The 20,634-nt window shown below is 32.2% G+C and overlaps 1 protein-coding gene across 5 annotated transcripts in view; it reads left to right on the forward strand.

Moving 5' to 3' along the window:
- Window positions 1-4,748: 4,748 nt before the first annotated feature.
- Window positions 4,749-20,634, forward strand: part of LOC118847592 (SSX family member 2 interacting protein) — a 46,653-nt gene continuing 30,767 nt past the window's right edge. For 4 of the 5 annotated variants that reach the window (XM_036756130.1, XM_036756129.1, XM_036756131.1 and 1 more), the window contains exons 1-6: window positions 4,749-4,805; window positions 11,817-11,950; window positions 14,057-14,226; window positions 14,424-14,636; window positions 16,919-17,029; window positions 18,726-18,861. In XM_036756130.1, coding sequence (XP_036612025.1) covers window positions 11,908-11,950; window positions 14,057-14,226; window positions 14,424-14,636; window positions 16,919-17,029; window positions 18,726-18,861 — 673 coding nt within the window. In that variant the 5' untranslated portion in view covers window positions 4,749-4,805; window positions 11,817-11,907. The remainder of the gene's footprint in view (window positions 4,806-11,816; window positions 11,951-14,056; window positions 14,227-14,423; window positions 14,637-16,918; window positions 17,030-18,725; window positions 18,862-20,634) is intronic. The other variant, XM_036756133.1, reaches the window with a different exon arrangement.

The raw sequence follows: 20,634 nt of genomic DNA on the forward strand, positions 1-20,634 counted from the left end.
TTTGAATTATGTTACAATGTTATCATGAATCTAGAGCTTTTACATAGAATATAATAAAACTATTGTAAGAATTAGTATATATATATATACCCACACCATCATGCTTTGGGAAATAAAATCATATATAACAGATGCTTAACATAATGTGACTACTTTTTAAAAATTATTTCTTCAAAAGCTTTGAAGACAAAATGACTTTCTGGCTATGTTAACTTTTTAAAGCAGAAATTTTGTAGGTTCAAATTATGTTATATAATGAATGCTGACCTTTTAAGTAGAATATAATAGGACTTTTATAAAAAATTGTTATTAACATGAATTAATATATATGAATATATGTAAATATGCATACATACTATCATGCCTTTGCAAATAAAATTATATACAACAAATGTCTACTATAATGTGTGATTAGTTTTGCAGTTACTCTTCTAAAGCTTTTAGGACAAAATGAATTTCTGTCATTGTAAACTTTTTAAAGCAGATATTTTTTCTTTTTAAATTTATGTTATAATTAATCTTGAGCTTCAAGATTTGTTGTTAAAAGAATTAGTATATGTCTGTGTATATTATATACACACCATCATTCCTTTGCAAATAAAAATATACTAATGCCTAATATTAATATGATGAATTTTTAACAGTATTTCTTCTGAAGCTTTTAGGATAAAATGATTTTGTAGCAGTGTGAATTTATAAAAACTTTTTTTTGAATTATGTTATGATAATCAATTTTGAACTTTCAAGTAGAATGTAATAGAACCCTGTTATAACAAGATTTATCATTAAGAATTAGTATGTATATGTATGAATTTATGTGTGTGTGTATATATATACACACAGACATATATTTAGACACACATATACACAAATGCTATCATGCCCTTTGCAAATAAAATTATATAAAACAAATACCTAATAGAAAATGATTAGTTTTACAGTATTTCTTCTGAAGCTTTTGAGACAAAATGATTTTGTAACAGTGTTTAACTTTTTAAAGCAGGAATTTTTAAAAAATTATGTTTTAGTGAATCTTGAGCTAGATTCTAAAGAGAATATAATAGAATCCTATTATATAACAAGATTAGTTTTTACATGAATTAGTGTATACATATATGTGTGTATATGTATATATACTATATATGTAACATACATATCATTCTCTTTCAAATAAAATTATAACAAATGCCGAATGTTAATATGATTAAATAGTACCTCTTCTGAAGCTGTTAGGACAAAATGGTTTTGTAGCATTGTTTAACTTTTTAAAGCAGATTTTTTTCTTTTTTTTTTTTTGAATTATGGTGAATCTTGAGCTTCTAAGGAGACTATAACAATAGAATACTATTATAACAATATTTGTTTTTACATGAAATAGTGTATACATATATATTTGCATGTGTATATATAATGTGTGTATATGTAATATATATGCAGTCATTCTCTTTCAAATAAAATCGTAACACATGCCTAATTAATGTGATTAGTTTTGATAGTATTTCTTCTTTATCTTTTAGGACAAAATGGTTTTGTAGCATTGTTTAACTTTTTAAAGCAGATATTTTTCTTTTTTTTTTTTTTGAATTAGAGTGAATTTTGAGCTTCTAAGGAGCATATAGTAATAGAACCCTATTGTAACAAGATTTCTTTTTACATAAACTAGCATATGTGTGTGCATAAGTGTATTTATGTGTAAGAATATGCATGTGTATGTATTACAACCATCATTCTCTTCTATATAATATATAACAAATGTCCAACATGATGTGATTAATTTTATAATATTTCTTCTGAAGCTTTTGTGGCAGTATGAACTTTTTAAAGGAGAGGGTTTTTTTTTAAATTATGCTGTAATATAATCTTGAGTTTTTAAGGAGAATATAATAATAGAGCTTTATTATAACAAGATTTGTTAACTTGAATTAGCATATATGTATGTGTATATATATTTAGATTTATATAGACATATCATCATTCCCTTGTGCAAATGAACTTACATATGACTATGTCTAATATAATATGTTTAGTTTTACAGTATCTCCTTTGAAGCTTTTAGGACAAAATGATTTCGTGACAGTATGAATTTTTAAAAACTTTTTTTATTTGAGTTATGTTATAGTGAATATTGAGCAGAGGAGGATATAATAAGAACTTTTTATAAGAAGATTTGTTATTTCATGAATTAGTATGCTCTCTGTATTATATGTTTGTTTGGATATCTGTATCTCTATGTATACAACCATCATGCCCTTGCAAGTAAAATTATATATAACAAATGTTTAATATAATGTGATTTGTTTTCCGGTGTTTCTTATGAAGGATAAAATGATTCTGAGGCAGTGTGAACTTTTTAAAGTAAAGGTTTTTCTGGTTTAAATTCTGTTGTAGTATAATGAATCTTGAGCATCTAAGGAGAGAAAATAATAGAATTCTATTGTAACAAGATTTGTTACTGCACAAATCAGCATATAAATGTATGTATCTCTATATATAATTTATAAAAACATACTCTTGCAAGTGAAATTATATATAACAAATATCTAGTATAGTGTGATTGTGATTAATTTTACAGTATTTTTCTTAAGCTTTTAGGATAAAATGGTTTTGTGGCAGTATGAACATTTAAAGGAGTGATTTTTTTTGTTTGAATTATGAAATAATGAATTTGATGTAAAGAGAGTATAATAATAGAACCTTGTTATAGCAAGATTTGTTATTGCATTAATTTGTATGTATATGTGTGTAAATATATATGTATATAACCATGTTACTATGAATAAAATCACATATAACATGTCTAATATAATGTGAATAATTTTACAATGTTTTTTCTGAAGCTTTTAGGATAAAATGATTTTGTGGTAGTGTGAACTTTTTAGAGTGGAAAATGTTTTGGTTTGCATTATTAATTTCAGCTAAGGAGAATATAAAAGAAGCCTAATATTAAGAGATTTGTTACTGCATGCATTTTTATATATGTATGTATGTATACAACCATCGTGCTCTTGCAAATAAAATTATTTATAATTATTGTCTAATGCAATGTTATTAGTTTTGCAGTATTTCTTCTGAACCTTTTAGGATAAAATGATTTTGTGATAGCAAGAACTTTTTGAAGGAGAGATTTTGTTCAAATTGTGTCATAATGAATTTGAGCTAAGGAGAATATAATAACAAACTTACAGCAATATTTGTTATTGTATGATTAGTATATATATTTGTATAGCTATAAATCTCTATACAACCATCACATCCTTGCAAATAAAATTATATAAAACAGATGTCTAATACAGTGTAACTACTTTGACAGTATTTCTTCAGAAGCTTTGAGGATAAAATGATTTTGTGATAGTAAGAACTTTTTAAAGGAGAGGTTTTGTTTGGATTGTGTCATAATGAATTTGAGCTAAGGAGAATATAATAGTAGAAACTTATAGCAATATTTGTTATTACATGAATTAGTATGTATATTTGTACAGCTATATATGTATACAACCATCAAGTCCTTGCAAATAAAATTATATAAAACATGTCTAATACAGTGTAACTGCTTTGATAATATTTCTTCAGAAGCTTTGAGGATAAAATGATTTTGTGGTAGTAAGAACTTTTTAAAGGAGAGGTTTTGTTTGGATTGTGTCATAATGAATTTGAGCTAAGGAGAATATAATAGTAGAAACTTATAGCAATATTTGTTATTGCATGAATTAGTATATATATTTTTATAGCTATATGCCTATACAACCATTATGTCCTTACAAATAAAATTACGTAAAACAAATGTCTGGTAGAGTGTAATTACTTTGACAGTATTTCTTCAGAAGCTTTGAGGATAAAATGATTTTGTGGCAGTGCAAACTTTTAAAGGAAAGATTTTTGTCTATGAGAAATGTGTTGTAATATAATGAATCTTGGTCTTCTAAAGAGAGAGTATAATGATACAACCCTGTTTTTATTGCATTAATAAGCATATATGTATATGTATGTATATAACCATCATGCCCCTGCAAATAAAATTGTATATAACAAATGTCTAATATAATATGGTTAGTTGTAGTGAAGCTAAAACATTTAGGATAAAATTATTTTGTAGCAATATGAACTTTTTAAAGAAGAGACTTTTTTAGTTTGAATTCTGTTTTAAAGAATCTTGAGCTAAAGAGAATATAATAGAACATTATTATAATAAGATTTATTATTACATGAATACATACACTTGTTATGTATGTGTACACATTCACATATACGCACATACCTCATCATGCCCTTGAGAAGAAAATTATATCCGATAAATGCCTAATACAGTGTAATTTTTTTGAGCTTTTAGGGCAGAATGTTTTGTGGCAGTGTGAATTTTTTAAAGCAAAGTTTTTTCTTTTGTTCAATTTTTATCTGAGTTGGCTAAGGATTTGTCCAAAATGACTGTCTTTGGAAGTTAGAATTTGCCTTTTTGACTGTAATTGTAGCTGAATTAATAAACACATCATTTTGCTTCCTCAATCTCTAATCCCTTTTTAGAGCGACTGAGCTATAATTTTCATTTAATAGAAATCTTAGTATAATAGAGTTTGCACCTTTTAACAAAAGAAGATGTTTTTATACTTTTAATATGTGAAACAAATGAGAAGCCAAAATAGATTTTTGGCTTTCAAAGGGCAATTTGTACAAGAATATAGTGTAGGAAGGCATTTCAAATAGTAGTGCTGAGAATGCTCTGCAATTTGATTTTTTATTTCCTCTTTAACAGGACTACAGTGGAGACATCATTTCTGAATTTATAGATATAAGAAAAACCAAGTTCACAGGTAAGAATGAACTAGTTTAAAAGACAAGACATTTTATTAATGTTTGATTCATTAATTTAAATATAAAATAAACTAATACAAATTCATTGGCTTCCTCTTGCCAGATTTGGAGATGTCTAATTTTCTTCATTTTATAGCAGTGGTCTTTTAAACATTTTTTATTGTGCTGCCCCTGTCAGTCAAAATTTTTTGAGCACATGTTCCCAGTATATGTTTGCTTATTTCATATACACATACACACATTATATACAATACACATGCAAAAAATATAAAGAGAAGATGAAAATAAAACTGGTTTAAAAACTTAGTAATGAGTAAAAATTTTTCTTCTTTTAAAACATTAATAATTTTTAGTGAGTTGTTGTATGATTGTGCTTTATTTTTGAAAGTCTTATTTTAACCCTGCTTCTAAGCTAAGTTTATTTTGATAGTAAGTTTTAGTGGTTACAACTGGGAAAAGATAGCTTCAATGTGGATTTAAATGCAGGACATAATTGACTTCCTTTTACTAATTTGTGATGCTCATTAACTAGATATGTAAAGATAGTTGTTTAAATTTGCGTAGTGAATTTCCATTTTTCCTAGTGTCAGTCAGTTGTACTTGCAAACTAATTGCAAGGTGTTGGATTTTTATGTTTTTACCAAATGGGTTCAAACCCCCCTACTCCTTTGAAATGCCTCATTTGGAACATTTTTGATCAGATTTGATAATTTTTTCTCTTAATAGTATTTTATTTTTCCAATTACATGTAAAGATAGTTTTCAACATTTTTGTAAGGTTTTGAGTTCCAAATTTTCTCCCTCCCCCTTCCCCAAGACAACAAGTAATCTGCTATAGGTTATACATATATGCTCATGTTAAACATATTTCCATGTTAGTCATGTTATGAAAGAAGAATCAGAACAAAAGGGAAAAACCGTGAGAAGGAAAAAACAAAGTGAAAATAGGATGCTTCGATCTGCATTCAGACTCCATAGTTCTTTCCCTGAATGTGATTAGCACATCCTGGATCTTTATATTGCTGAGAAGAGATAAGTGTACCATAGTTGATTATTGTACAGTATTGCTGTTACTATGTGGAATATTGTGCTTCTGCTCACTTCACTCAGAATCAGTTCTTTCTAATCTTGGTTGCATTGGTTTTGTTTGTGCCAGAACTTTTTAATTTAATGTAATCAAAGTTGTCCATGTTGCATTTCGTAATGTTCTCTGTCTTTTATTTGGCCATAAATTTTTCCCTTCTCCTTAGATCTGGCAGGCAAATTATTCCTTGCTCTCCTAATTTGCTTGTGGTATTACCTTTTATGTCTAAATCATGTACCCATTTCAACCTTATATTGGTATAGGGCAGGGGTAGGGAACCAGCAGCCTCTAGGTCCTCAAGGGCAGCCCTTTGACTAAGTCCAGACTTCTTGTGTGGCCCTTTGGTCAAAAGGCCACATTTGAGGGCCTAGAAGGCCACATGTGGCCTTGAGACTGCAGTTTCCCCACCCCTGGTATAGAGTGTGAGATGTTGATCTATGCTTGGTTTCTGCCATATTATTTTCCGTTTTCCCAGCAGTTTTTGTCAGATAGGTTCTTATCCCAGAAACTGGAGTCTTTGGTTTATCAAACAGTAGATTACTATAGTCATTTACTACTGTGTCCTGTGTGCCTAACCTATTCCACTGATCTACCACTCTATTTCTTAGGCAGTAGCAAATAGTTTTGATGATTGCTGCTTTATAATATAGTTTTAGACCTGGTATGCTAGGCTACTACCTTCCTTTGCATTTTTTTCATTAATTCCCTTGATATTAACATTGCATGTTGTTAACAATGAATGTTGTTAATATTTTTTCTAGCTCTATAAATTAATGTTTTGGTAGTCTGATTGGTATGGCACTAAATAAGTGAATTAATTTAGGTGGACTTGTCATTTTTATTATATTAGCTCAGCCCATCCATGAGTAATTGATATTTTTCCAGCTGTCCAGATCTGACTTTATTTGTGTGAAAAGTGTTTCGTAATTGTGTTCAGATAGTTTTTGGGTTTGTCTTGGCAGATAGATTCCCAAATATTTATATTGTCTACAGTTATTTTAATTGGAGTTTCTCTGTCTATCTTTTACTTTTGGACTTTGTTAGTAATATATAGAAATGCTGATATGGATTTATTTTATATCCTACAACTTTGCTAAAGTTGTTAATTGTTTCAGGTAGTTTTTTTAGTTAATTCTCTAGGATTCTCTAAGTATACCATCATTTCTTCATTGCCTATTCTAATTCTTTTGATTTCCTTTTCTTCTCTTGTTGCTAAAACTAACATTTCTAGTACAATATTGAATAATAGTGGTGATAAATGGGCATCGTTGTTTCCCCCCTCTATCTTACTGGGAATTCTTCTAGCTTATCCCCATTATATATAATGCTTGCTAATGGTTTTAGATAGATACTGCTTATCATTTTAAGGAAAAGTCCGTTTATTCCTGTGTGCTCTAGTGTTTTTATTAGGAATGGATGCTGTATTTTCTCAAAAGCTTTTTTTCTGTGTCTGTTGAAATAATCATATTATTTCTTTTAGTTTTGTTATTGATATGGTCAGTTATACTGATAGTTTTCCTAATATTGAATCAGCCCTGCATTCCTGGTATAAATCTCACCTGGTCATAGTGTATCATTTTGGTGGCAAATTGCTGTAATCTCTTTGCTAATATTTTATTTTAAATTTTTGCAGCAGTATTAGAGAGATTGGTCTATAATTTTCTTTCTCTATTTTGGTTCTTCTTGGTTTAGGTATCTACACCGTATTTATGTCATAAAGGGAATTTGGTAGGACTCCTTCATCTATTTTTCTAGGTAGTTTATATAGTGTTGGAATTAATTGTTCTTTAAATATTTTGTAGAATTTATTTGTAAACCCCACCTGTTTCTGGAGATATTTTCTTAGGGAGTTCAATGATGGCTTGTTCAATTTCTTTTTCTAGAATGGGGTTATTTAAGTATTTTATTTCCTGTTCTGTTAATCTGGACAAATTTATATTTTCGTAAATATTCATCCATTTCATTTAGATTGTCAGATTTATTGGCATACAATTTGATAAAATAGCTCTTAGTTATTGCTTTAATTTCCTCTTCATTTATGGTGAATTCACCCTTTCATTTTTGAAACTGGCAGTTTGGTTTTCTTTTTTTTTTAAATCAGATTAACCAAAGATTTGTTTTTTCATAAAACCAGCTCCTTGTTTTATTTATTGGTTCAGTAGTGTTCTTTTGATTTTATTAACCTCTCCTTTGGTTTTCAGAATTTCTAATTTGGTATTTATCTGGGGATTTTAAAGTTGTTATTTTTCTAGCTTTTTTAGTTGCATGCCAAATTAATCGATCTCTTGCTCTATTTTATTCATATAAACATTTAGAGATATAAAATTTCCCCTAATAACTGCTTTGGCTGCATCCTATACGTTTTGGTATGTTGTCTCATTGTTATTCTCTTTGATGAAATTATTGATTGTTCCTATGATTTGTTGTTTGACCACTCATCCTTTAGGATTAGATTATTTAGTTTCCAATTAATTTTTAGTGTATCTTTCCATGGCCCTTTATTACACATAATTTTGTTGCATCACGATCAGAAAAGGATGCAGGTAATATTTCTGCCTTTCTGCATTTGATTGTGAGATTTTTAAAAGCCATAGTACATGGTCAGTTTTTGTGTCGGTGCCATGTACCACTGAGAAAAATATATTCCTCTCTTTCCCCATTCAGTTTTCTCCAGAGGTCTATCATATCTAACTTTTCAAAAATTCTATTCATCTCCTTAACTTCTTTCTTGTTTATTTTGTGGTTAGATTTATTTAGTTTTGAGAGGGAGCAGGTTGAGGTCCTCCTAGTATAATCTTATTGTCTGTTTCTTCCTGTAATTCACTCATTTCTCCTCTAAGAATTTGGATGCAATGCCCCTTGATGCATATATATTTAGTATTGATATTACTTCATTGTCTGTGATACCTTTTAGCAAAATGTAGTTTCCTTCCTTATCTTTTTTAATTAGATCTCTTTTTGCTTTTGCTTTGTGTAAAATCAGGATTGCTACCTGTGCTTCTTTACTTCAACTGAAACATAATATGTTCTCCTCTAGCCTTTTTCCTTTACCCTGTGTGTATCTCTCTGCTTCATATGTGTTTCTTGTAAACAACAAATTATACGATTCTGATTTTTAATCCACTCTGCTATTTGCTTCTTTTTTTATGGGAGAGTTCATCCAATTCGCATTCACAGTCTTGATTACTGTTTCCCTTCATCCTATTTTCCCCATTTGTACTTTTCTCTCTCCTTTTACCTTGTCCTTCCTTCTGATCACCACCTCCCTCAATCAGCCCTCCCTTCTATCAGCCCCACCTTTTCTTTTCCCCTTTCCCCTCCTACTTCCCTTATAGGGTAAGATTAATTTCTATACCCGACTGCATGTTTATGTTATTCCTTCTTTAAGACAAATAATGAGAGTAAGGCTCAAACAATGCTCACTGTCCCTTCTTTCCATCTATTGCAATAGGTCTTTTGTGCCTCTTCCTGTGGTGTAATTTACCCTATTCTGCCTCTCCCTTTCCTCTTTTCCCTAGTACAATTCTTTTTTTTCACTCCTTAATTTTTTTGTATCATCACATCAAAGTCAACTTATTACCATACCTTCTTATACCCATATACTTCTTCTAACACCCCAAATAGGGATACAGTTCTTAGGAGTTTTAAGTATCATCTACACATACAAGAATGTAAACAGTTTACTTATTGAATATGTTGGGTTTTTGTTTGTTTGTTCTTTTGTTCTTGGAAGCCACAGGTGAAAATTTGCTGGACAGCTGCCACCTAATGCCTGGATTCCAACTGTTTATTCTGCTGAGTAGTCCCCCACTCTTATACCTTCGCTCCCAAAGTGAGAAGTACTTCATATAGTCTCTGGTGTTCTCAGAAAGACTGATGTGTATCATATTGTGTAAGACAAAGGATTGGTGTCAGATTTGGATGACAAGTTCTAGAAATGGTGTATTGGGACTCTTGAGTCCAAATTGAACTCCAGAACAGTCTTAGTGGAACCATCTCACATACTAACCTTTGTGAAAGATGAAAACTCAACAAAATGTACTATTTTACTATAGATGTTTTCCTTATTTTAATTTTTAAAGATAGGTCCACTTTTAGTACTCATTCTACAAAGTAAATTTGAAGTTAGTAAACAGTATTGAGTTTTTTAATCTTAATTTCCTTTGACATGAAGATGTTAGGAGGTAAAACGATGAAGGTTTTCTCATTTTAACTTACAGATTTTGCTGACTGGGAAGCACAGAGAAGCACAATTATTTTGACATGGTTTTTACAGAGTGAATATTATGCTTCCCTTTTCCTGAATTCAAATAAAGCAGGCTATCACTTGTCTCTCCCATTTGCCTAAAAATAGTACCTAGACATAGAGGTAATAAAAATGATAAGGATGGATGGCCAGTAGAGGAGGGATGATCAGCTTAGATTCAGGGATAATTTGAAACCTTTCAATAATAGGATCAAAAATGAAAACCTCTGCTTTTAATGAGCTACTATATTTTATTGGGGGAATCTTCTCTTTATCTCCACCTGTCACTGTTTCAAAGAGTTGTATACAGAAAATAGGAAGAAAACAGAGGTTAGCTTCCTCTTCTTAGATCTTCATGGCATTTGGAGAGTGATCCAGGAGGAATTTCTAGGCATTGGTTGGCTTGCCCTTTATCGCTGTCCTTCCCCCTATACATGTTCTTTTATTTCATGTAGAAAAGTGGGTCTTTGTTCTTTAAAAAAATTATGTACTTGCTATAATGTCACCCTAACTGAAAAATGAATATTTTATTATTACATTTTATACATGCCTCTTTCCATTGTATAAAGTAAATAACCAGGAAAATAGCATTTTGATATTATGGAATTTTGTTTTACCCTGTTTAAAAATACTTTTAAAATGTATGTTAATATGTCTACATACACTCTTAACAATATTACAAGTAGGATCATAATTTAGTTCACTATGTTTTTTAATGTTGTTGTAAGTAAAATCATGATTTCAATACTTGGAAAATTCAGAATTACATAGCATGGGGGAGATTATTTTTGATTTAGCATGCAGCATTAAAAAAAACACTTCTGGTGCTGTAGGTTCTAGACTCCTTAGCTATTGCTACAGAACAAAGAATGGGCTTCATTTGTCCATAGAATAGGTTTTCTGGTCATTGTTGTTTTTTAACCTCTGGTGGACATATGTTTGAATCTAAGAAGAAATAAATATAAAAAAAATCTATTACAAAGTACCTTCCTGTACTAAAGAGGTTCATTCTGTAGGCTGCATCATCACCTTCATAGTATATACATTTTATTATAATGAATGAAGGCATTTATTAAAAATACCCAAGTGCCACACAATATAACATGTAAAACCTATAAGGTCATTGAGGGGTAGGGAATAACCATTTAACCGAGTGCTTATTATGTGCCAGGGACTGTGCTAAATGCTTTTTAATAATCATCATAATAATAATCCTAGCTAACATTTTCATGGTGCTTACTCTGTGCCAAGTATTATGCTAAGAGTGTTACAATTATTATCTCATTTGATCCTCACAACAACAGACTGTAAGGTAGGTGTTGTTATCCCCAATTTTATAGTTTAGAAAACTAAGGCAGATGGAGGTTAAGTGACTTGCCCAGGATCATGCATTTACTAAGTGTCTGAGACCAAATTTGAACTTAAATCTCCATGCCTGCAGGCTCAGTAGTCTCTCTACCCTACCACTCAGTTGCCTCTTGTCTTGAGATAGTAAGCCCACCATAGTAGGATTCTACAGTATATGCTGATTTATGTCTGTTCTTGTTCTAAATAGTTGTTACTTCCCTGATTTTTTGAAGACCTTAAGTTTAATCATATGGTTAGGTATTAGGTTTTCATAGTCTGTATCTTATGGCTATATCGGTTACTATTGTTGCCAGAATGTTCTTTCTGTTTTTAGATGATGCCTACATAGAAGATTTTCAAAACAGTTGGACTGAATGCATTATTGCTGAGCCAGTCACTCAGGTATCCCAGCTGTCTTGGTTGCTATGGGAGATTGGAAGACTATTACAGTGCCAATTCCATCATCAGGTAATTATAGTTTGTAAAAGTAAAGTGTAGCATCTTGAGTGAACGTAAAGTCTTATCTGGATTAAATAGTTTGTTGAAAACATGGCTAAAGAGATACCTAACCAAGAGGTAATTGTGTGTTACACATTTTTTGACATGCCCAATGCTGGAATCTGCTTCACTTAACTTTGCATATTTGTTACGGTTTTTTTCTTCTTGTTTTGTTGTAATTCAGTGGAGGATAGGGAGGAGATGGGAGGAAAAAATATAACTATTTGTAAATATACAGTAAAATTACATTTTTAAACAATCATGTTATACAGCCTCACCTTGGCTCTTCTTGCAGCAAGGCAGCCAATTTATTCCTCCCTAATTGATTGCCTAGCTCACGCCCCATACAAACTATTACAGAGTTTCTCTTCCCTCTATCTACCTCCTATACCTACCTCTGCCCTCTCTTACTTCTCTCTTGTCTGAGGACTTTACCCTTTACTGAGATAATTGAAGCCATTTAGTAATAGCATCTTCTTTTCCCATTCTCTTCATCTCAAAACCCTTTGACATCATCTTCTGTCTTCTCCTTTCCACTTTCTTTGACAAAGATGTGGTCCTCTTTGCCAAGGCCAAAATCTCTCCATAGATACTTGATTGTGAGCTTCTTGAGGGCAAGGACTGTCCTGCCTTTCTTTGTATCCCCAGCACTTAGCAGTGCCTGAGTAGGCACTTAATAAATGCTTATGGACTGACTGCTTCATTGGAGCCGGTATTTCACTAAGATTTGTACTCCCTCTCCATCAGTTCCTATAAATCTCCTCCAAGTAGTCCACTGTGTCCTTGAGACTTTCATCTAGATTTCATAACATTGCATCATTACCAGGGGGTCACATGGGCTGTCAGTTGGTTATCCCTTTCACTATATAACCAATCCTTTTTTTTTCACTAATCCTATATTGTAATAGCTAACATTCATGTATTTTTATCTCATGTATATACATACATATATACATGCATGTATGTATATGAGATCGGGACTATACACATTGTCTCCATTTTACGGATGGGGAAACCGAGGCTCAAAAGGTTAAGTGACTTGGTGATAGTCATACATATGTGTTAGGTGGGGCTTGAACTTGCTTCTTGTTTGATTCTAAGTCTAGGACTTTCAGTTTTATGCTGTGATGTATAAAATAATCTAATTGTCATTTCAAGTGCAATTCAGAGGGTGTTATATGTTGCAATGATAGGTAGAGGTTGAGATGAATGGTGAACTATAGATGCTAAGATATTTTTGACAGTTCTCTGCCTTCTAGATACTCAGGGACAGTATCACAATTGTCTACATATATTACCTCTTGGTCAATTAACAGTTCCTTGAACACAGCACTCCATTGCCTGGAATGCTCTGTTCCATTACTTCTGCCTCTTAATTTTTACAGCTTCCTTTAAGACTCAGCTCAGGGGCAGCTAGGTGGTGCAGTGGGTAGAACTCTGGCCCTGGAGTCAGGAGGACCTGAGTTCAAATGCGGCCTTGGACACTTGATATGCCAGCTGTGTGACCTTGGGCAAGTCACTTAACCCCAATTGCCCTGTTGTCCCCTCTCAAAAAAAAAATGACTCAGCTCAAACCCTACATGTTACAGATCTTTCCCAGTCCTTCCTGCTGTTAGTTCCTTGTCCCTTAACATTATCTTCCATCTACTGGATATATTTATTTACATGTTATCTCATCCATTAGATTATGAGCTCCTTGAGGGCAGGGACTAACACATAGTAATTGCTTAATATAAATGCTTGTTGACTATCTGACAATGTTTATAAATTGTGTGTGGTATGGGTTGAGTAGATTTTTGTCGTTCATTAGGACCAAAGTGATGGGAATGAAGTGTTAAGGTGCAAATTAAAGCTTTATACCTTAATTTAATGGTGGTTGGGATAGAAGGAGAGAAAATGGTTTAAAAACTGTTCTATACATCGGCTCCTCGTGAGAACAAATATAACTATTTTTCTAATCAAAAATTCTCATTTTTATTTTATTTGGAAATACTCTTAAAATCCACATAACTTAGAGTGCTTTTTTGGTAAATATTCTAAGTAATTTATATTAAGTATTTTTTTCTTGACTTTCAGAAAGCAAAAATATTTCTCAGTTTACCTCAGAAACCAATATGTCTCCTTCAAGTTTATACTCACAGCAAGTTCTGTGTCCTTCTCTACCTTTGGCAAAGAGTGTGCACAATTTTTTCAGGGCTTTCTGCACAGAAGAGAATGTTGACCAGAGTATATCCTATCTTGATCAGGTAATTTTAAAAATAAAGAACTGGCAGAAATCAGTTTATTCAACCGTAGTGTCTAATAGCTTGAAGAGAAAATTTTATAGTAAGGACAAGTATATTATGATGTTTAAGTGTTTCGGGGATAGTTTTGAAAGTCATTATCTACTTCTTAAGTTTGTTCAACAAATGCTTTTAGAAAAAAAATATTTTTCTCCTACCAGGAGCTGACTACTTTAGGTTTTCCTTCATTATATGAAGAGTCCAAAGGTAAAGAGGTTAAAAGAGACTTAAATATAGTTGCAGTTTTAAATTGTATCCATGAACTACTTGTACTTCATCGAAAGAACCTTCTAGCTCAGGAAAATGTGGAAACACAGAATTTGAAACTGGGAAGTGATATGGACCATCTGCAGAACTGCTATTCCAAGCTGAAGGTAGAAATTATATTCAATTTACATTCAAATTATGTTATGTAAATTAATGCTAGACATTTTCAATTGTTTTATTTGCCAAACATGTTAAATAAACTTTAGTGATAATTATCTTACTATTATTGCTTCTGTGTTAATGCAAGTACTTAATGCAAGAAGGCAATGATTTCTACATCTTAATAATTATAATGAAGATGTTTACTTTATGAACTGTTTCTGTGACCATCTGGATATAGCAGATACAGTTAAGGAATAATAATGATGAAATTTATGATTTTAAAGAACTTGTTTCCTAACAAAGTGGATGACACTAATGAAAACAGTCCTGTTTAGAAGCTAGAGCTGAAACGCTGAGAAAAAGCATTTGTATTTAAAGGCTGCTTGTACCAATTGAGCCAATGCTTAATGTAATAGTGGGCTAGGAGTTAAAGTAATCATAGATGATGAGCTATTCCTTCCAGAAGTCTCCTGGGCCTTCAGATGATAAGACTGTGGCAAAGTGTTATAGTAGCTCTACTTGTCTCTTTTTTTAATGGAAGAAATTTTTTTTCCGGGTCATTGATTTGCAATATCACAATAGCATTAAGAAAAAAACATCTTTTGAATTAGTTGTATAATAGATGTCATGTATTTTCTTTTGTTTATTAGGTATGTTATATAATAAAAATCACAATATTCAGTCTGAATATTTCTTAATATAGTCTTATGATCGAATCATCTTCCTTACATATCTATCTGTCTCTCTGCCCTGCACCCCCAACACATACAACTTCCTCATATCTGTCTCAGTCTGTTCCCTGTTTCTCTTGAACAATAACAAAAAAATTAACTTTTTTAGTATTCCTTGCCAGGAAATGGTATATTGTGGATGTTAGGATGGTGGCTGATCTGTCCCTTATGTGACCCTTTGGATTCCTTTTGGATTTAGAGAGGCTGCTTCTTGCTCAGCTGCTAACACCTGCTGCCTGCCTGGCCCTCTATAGCCTAATATTGGAGAATAGTATCAGTTGCTTTTTAAAACCATTTTCTCTTGAGCTCAACTCATTCACAGTAACAGTTTTCTTTTTTTGTTGTTTATTTTTGTTTTAAGAGTGCTTCCTCATTCTTTAACATCCTGGAGATCTTTTTGAGATTAGCTCAATGTATAAAGCTCATTGTACAGAAAGTTCACAGTTTGGAAAATACCACAAAGCCTTGGTCAGTGCTCTAATTAGCGCACTATCTATCCCCCACAGGACTGTCGAAGTTGCAGGCCTGAGTTAGCTGTTTAGAGGCTTTCTAAAAGGTCTGTTAGGGTTCTGGGCTGGTTCTGTGGTTCTGGAGGATCCATGATAGTTAATTATGAGAGTCACTTCACAGGACTAAAATTTATTTGGAAGACCTCAGAACTACAAAAATGGATCCCTGAGTTCTATTCCTTCTCCATTTTTCCAAAATTGGATTGAGACAGTAATTGCTAGAACTAGAGCTAATCTACTTTCCTCGATAGTTTGGGCCCAGAACATAAAGGGGGAACAGTAATCTAATAGTTATTTCTCTGCAGGATTGGAAAAACAAACATTTCAAAGGGTTCTCATCAACTGAGCATATAAGATGTGACTATAAAGTATATACATATGTGTGTGTGTGTGTGTGTGTGTGCGCGTGTGTGTGTGTATGTATGTATATTTAAATCCACAAACACCAAAACTTATGCACCCCAATGCATGTTGTTCCCTTCAAAGGTAGGCACTTTGAGCTGTTATATATTTTGTTCTAATCATGTTCTTGTGTAAAACATTTTATAATTCCTCTTTGGGAAATTGCCTTTAGAGTTAATAAGCTGTATAAGAAAATCAGTTAAATTACTTTATAGTCACACCTAATTTTGATTCAAAAACACGTTGTCAACTATCTTCACCAAGTTTGACTCTTACTCATTTTTGCCTGTTTCCAAAACCAAATTGAACCTGAAAGAGTTAAGATTTGTCTCTTCTGAAAATGCTTAAGAGACTATGGCATAAGCTTTGAAGCCTATTCGAGGAGTCACAAAAAAACATTTTGAGAAATGGTGGCATTATTAGAGTGGAAGTGCTTAATTTGCAAGGAATGACGCTTCTTTGGCTGTATAAATCCTGCTGTTTAAACCCAGTCATCTTCCTTATTTTATAGCCAGTCTTCTAGACTACATCTTTTATTTTAGAGGGCAGAATGTCAATGTATCTATAACTTATTTAGACTCTTAAGAGTAAACTAGATTTGAATTCTATGTCAACTTTACTTAAGGCTGAATATGGATGTTTTAGGAACAACTAGAAACATCTAGGAGGGAAATGATTGGGCTTCAGGAGAGAGACAGACAGCTGCAAGGCAAGAACAGAAACTTGCACCAGTTACTTAAAAATGAGAAGGATGAGGTGAGTCCATAGCTATTATTGATTAAGTCCTAGTGAAATTTTTTCTGCTAGTATAAGGTATATGGATTTTGTGCCCATTCTTTCCTTAAAGAAGGAAAGAACAAAATCTCACGCCCCACATTGCCAGTTGGTGTGCCATGTTTCAGTTTATTCAGTAAAGTTTTAACTCCGTATTTACCATCCCTTTTGGTTTACTTGTCATAGCTAATTGACTTCTCTTCCCTGGCTAACTGCTCTTCTGACTTATTTTCACTTCTTCTTAAAGTTAAGCCTCTAATGTCCACCAGATGTTTCCAACTCCTGTCCCATGCTCCTTTTCACCTAATTGATACCCTCAAAATTGCCACGTATTGGTGATTTTTCAGATAATAAGGATTAGTGCAAAAATATTGAATATTGTCTCCCAAGTATCATTTTAGTCACCAGGCCATAATGTCTTAGTTCCAGCTTTTTATCTAGACCTGCTGATTTGCAACTTAAGTTTGTAGAATTGGTTATTAGAGTTCAGATTTTTTATTGATGTATAAGAAAGCTATTGTCTTAATTGCCCTACAACATAACCTGTGATGTGTGGTAATTCAGAAATCCAGAATTCCTGTTTATTTTCAATAATAGTATAAAATTCTAGTTTGAGAGAATAGTTAAAAAACAATTTTTGGAATGATTTTACCTCAATACATACACATGTGTATATTATATGTATATAATACACACACATATTAATAGGTGGTAAATAAGTGGAAACTATGTAATACTTTGGTTTAAACAATTTTCTATAGAACTCTGAGGTAGCACTTTGGCTTGAGGGTAGTAAGACCTAAATGTTCTCATTTGGAGAGTGATTATAGATGGAAATATCATCTGTTGTCATAGGAGTCCTACTCTTGACACACAAATACTAATATTGAACAAGAGTTCTGTACTTTTTTCCTGTATAGACACTGGACTTATATTAATAATCTGTGAGCTATGCTTTAGAATTGGGGGGAAAGGTTAGACTATTCATTGTGGAAAGGTCTTAAAATAGGAAAATTGTGGCCTTTATGCGTGTGTGGCGGTGGGGGATTACATAGCTAGAAGGACTACTTCTGAGTTGATGATTAAAACAATCTAGCATTTTTTCATCATTTTTGAATAAATTAAAAAACCCCAAGGATTTGTGATTCATCCAGGTTGTATAAGCAGATTACATTTCCTCCACAGCTTATTAGTGGTGTGATGGGTTGTTTTGGACAGAAAAAAACCTCATCACCTAGTGGTGACCCACCATATCAGTTAATGAGCTCTTTGAATTTAGCTAAGCTGTTCCTTGGACAACAGGCACAAAGTCTTTGCCCCTTCGTTTGAAGCCTTCAGTATAATCTTATGAAGCACCTTTGAGATTCAGGCAATCACCTCTGTGCCATAATAAGGCAGTATTTCAGTTGATAAAAGAGAAAGTAAGGCTTATAACTAGTATAGTGGTTTGCACACAGGAGGTATCTGAATTATTTCTTGAGTTGATATAAGATTAATTTTTTAATTCTTTCGATTTGGCCTCTTTCCAGTTAATATAGACTGGTGGGATGAATGAGATAGTCCTCATCCAAAATACCCAAGGGAGAAAGGTTTTTTACTTATTTATTTTTGAAGTTATTAATACAAATGCATACGTTGTTTAAAGAAACCTATTTAAAAGCAAATACCTTTTTTTAAGGTACAAAAATTACAGAATATCATTGCGAGTCGGGCAACTCAGTATAATCATGATATGAAGAGAAAAGAGCGTGAATATAACAAGCTAAAGGAACGTCTTCATCAACTTGTTATGAATAAAAAGGATAAAAAAACAGGTAAACATCTGACAAGTAGTAAAGAGGTAAAGAAGTTGTAATTTTGGGGGGGATGTGTTTATTTGAGAACTCAAATATAAGGGCTATGCACATTAATTTGAAGTGTTGTCTTTTCATGCTTTATACATTAATGGTTTTAGATGAGGAAAATCCATAAAGCAGTCAGAGAGTATTGCTTTGTGGAAAAGGAGAATTGTCTACTTTGCCTGTGAGCAGCTAATGGTTGTTTATTTTTTAACACCGAAGAGGAGGTATAGAAACAATAAGTCTTAAAGATAATATAAAACAGCCTGCTCTGAATTCATTTTGGTCAAAGACCATTACAAAACTGATAAGGCAAGGAACAGTTGTGACGTGCTCTTCAGAATAAGTTAGAACAGGGTGAGAGTAAATTACAGAGTAAGAAGGATGTGATTTTTTAAGGGTAAGTCCATAAACACTTGAGTGCCTTCTCTGTGCCTTTCATTGGGATAGTTGTTGGGGGAAACAGATAGGCGAAACGTTTGTCACTTGCCTCAAAGACCTTATAGTTTAGTAGAGGAAAAAATATAATTTAAATGGCTACTTATAAAAGGAGTGTTAAATCCTATGAAGTTAGATCACTTCTGGCTTCAAGAAATCAAGGAAGAAATTAAAGCATATCAAGTGTTGTCCAGACTGTAGCTCTGGCTATTTTTTTTTAAATCTGTTTAGAAGTTTTTGTGTTAGGCAATAAGCAACCTCTTATAGTATTGTTTTTTTTTTAAATTCAATTAATAAACATTTATTTTTACTTCATCCCCCTTCTGCCCACATGCCAGTTAAACAACCACCAAAAAAAAGAAAAGAAAAAGAAAAAACTCCCATAATGTATGCCTAGTCAGGCTAAGCAAATTTTTTATTGGCCATGTTAAAAATGTGTGTTTCTTTTATTATGAGTCCATCACCTGCTTATGTGATTCATCTATAGTCATGTGGTATAGTGGCCTGTTATTGCATAGATTAGATTTCCTAAATTCTTTCAAAGTTATTTTTTTAATGTTGCTGTCATTGTATAAATGTTCCCTGTTGCTGCTCACATCACTATGCATCAGTTTATATGCATCTTCCCAGTTTACTCTGAAACTGCCCATTATTTTCATCATTTCTTATGGCACAGTAAATAATATTAAATTACATTCATATGGCATAATTTGTTTAGCCATTCCCCAATAAATGGACAACCCCTTAGTTACCAGTTTTTTGCCACTACAAAAAGAGATTCTATAGATATCTATAAATATTTTTGTATATATCTCTTTGGGTTATGTGCCTAGTTGTATTATATCTGGGTCAGACTATATGCACAGTTTAATAACTTTACAGACATCTTTACAAGGTGTTTTGGAATAGCTAGACTAACATGTAGCTCTACTATGTACATTATGATCGTTTTCCCCACCACCGTTTGTCATTTCCACTTTTGTCATTTTTGCCAACCTGATAGGTGTGAGGTAGAACCTCAAGTTGCCTTAATTTGCATTCCTCTAATTATTAATGATTTTGATCATTTTTTTCATATTGATAGCTTATATTTGTTTCTTTTAAAACTTCATATTCTATGTGTAGCTACTGGTGAATGAAATATAAATTTGAATTAGCCCTTTATATCTTAGATGTGATATTTTGTTGCAGAAACTTTCTACAGAGATTTTTTTCTCCAATTACATGTTTTCCTTCTAATTTTAATTGCCTTGGTTTTTTAGGCAAAAAACTTCTTAATAATAACAATATGTAGCACTTGAAGATTTGCAA

This window comes from Trichosurus vulpecula, chromosome 4 (genome assembly GCF_011100635.1).
Source record: "Trichosurus vulpecula isolate mTriVul1 chromosome 4, mTriVul1.pri, whole genome shotgun sequence".
NCBI classification, from domain to species: Eukaryota; Metazoa; Chordata; class Mammalia; order Diprotodontia; family Phalangeridae; genus Trichosurus; species Trichosurus vulpecula.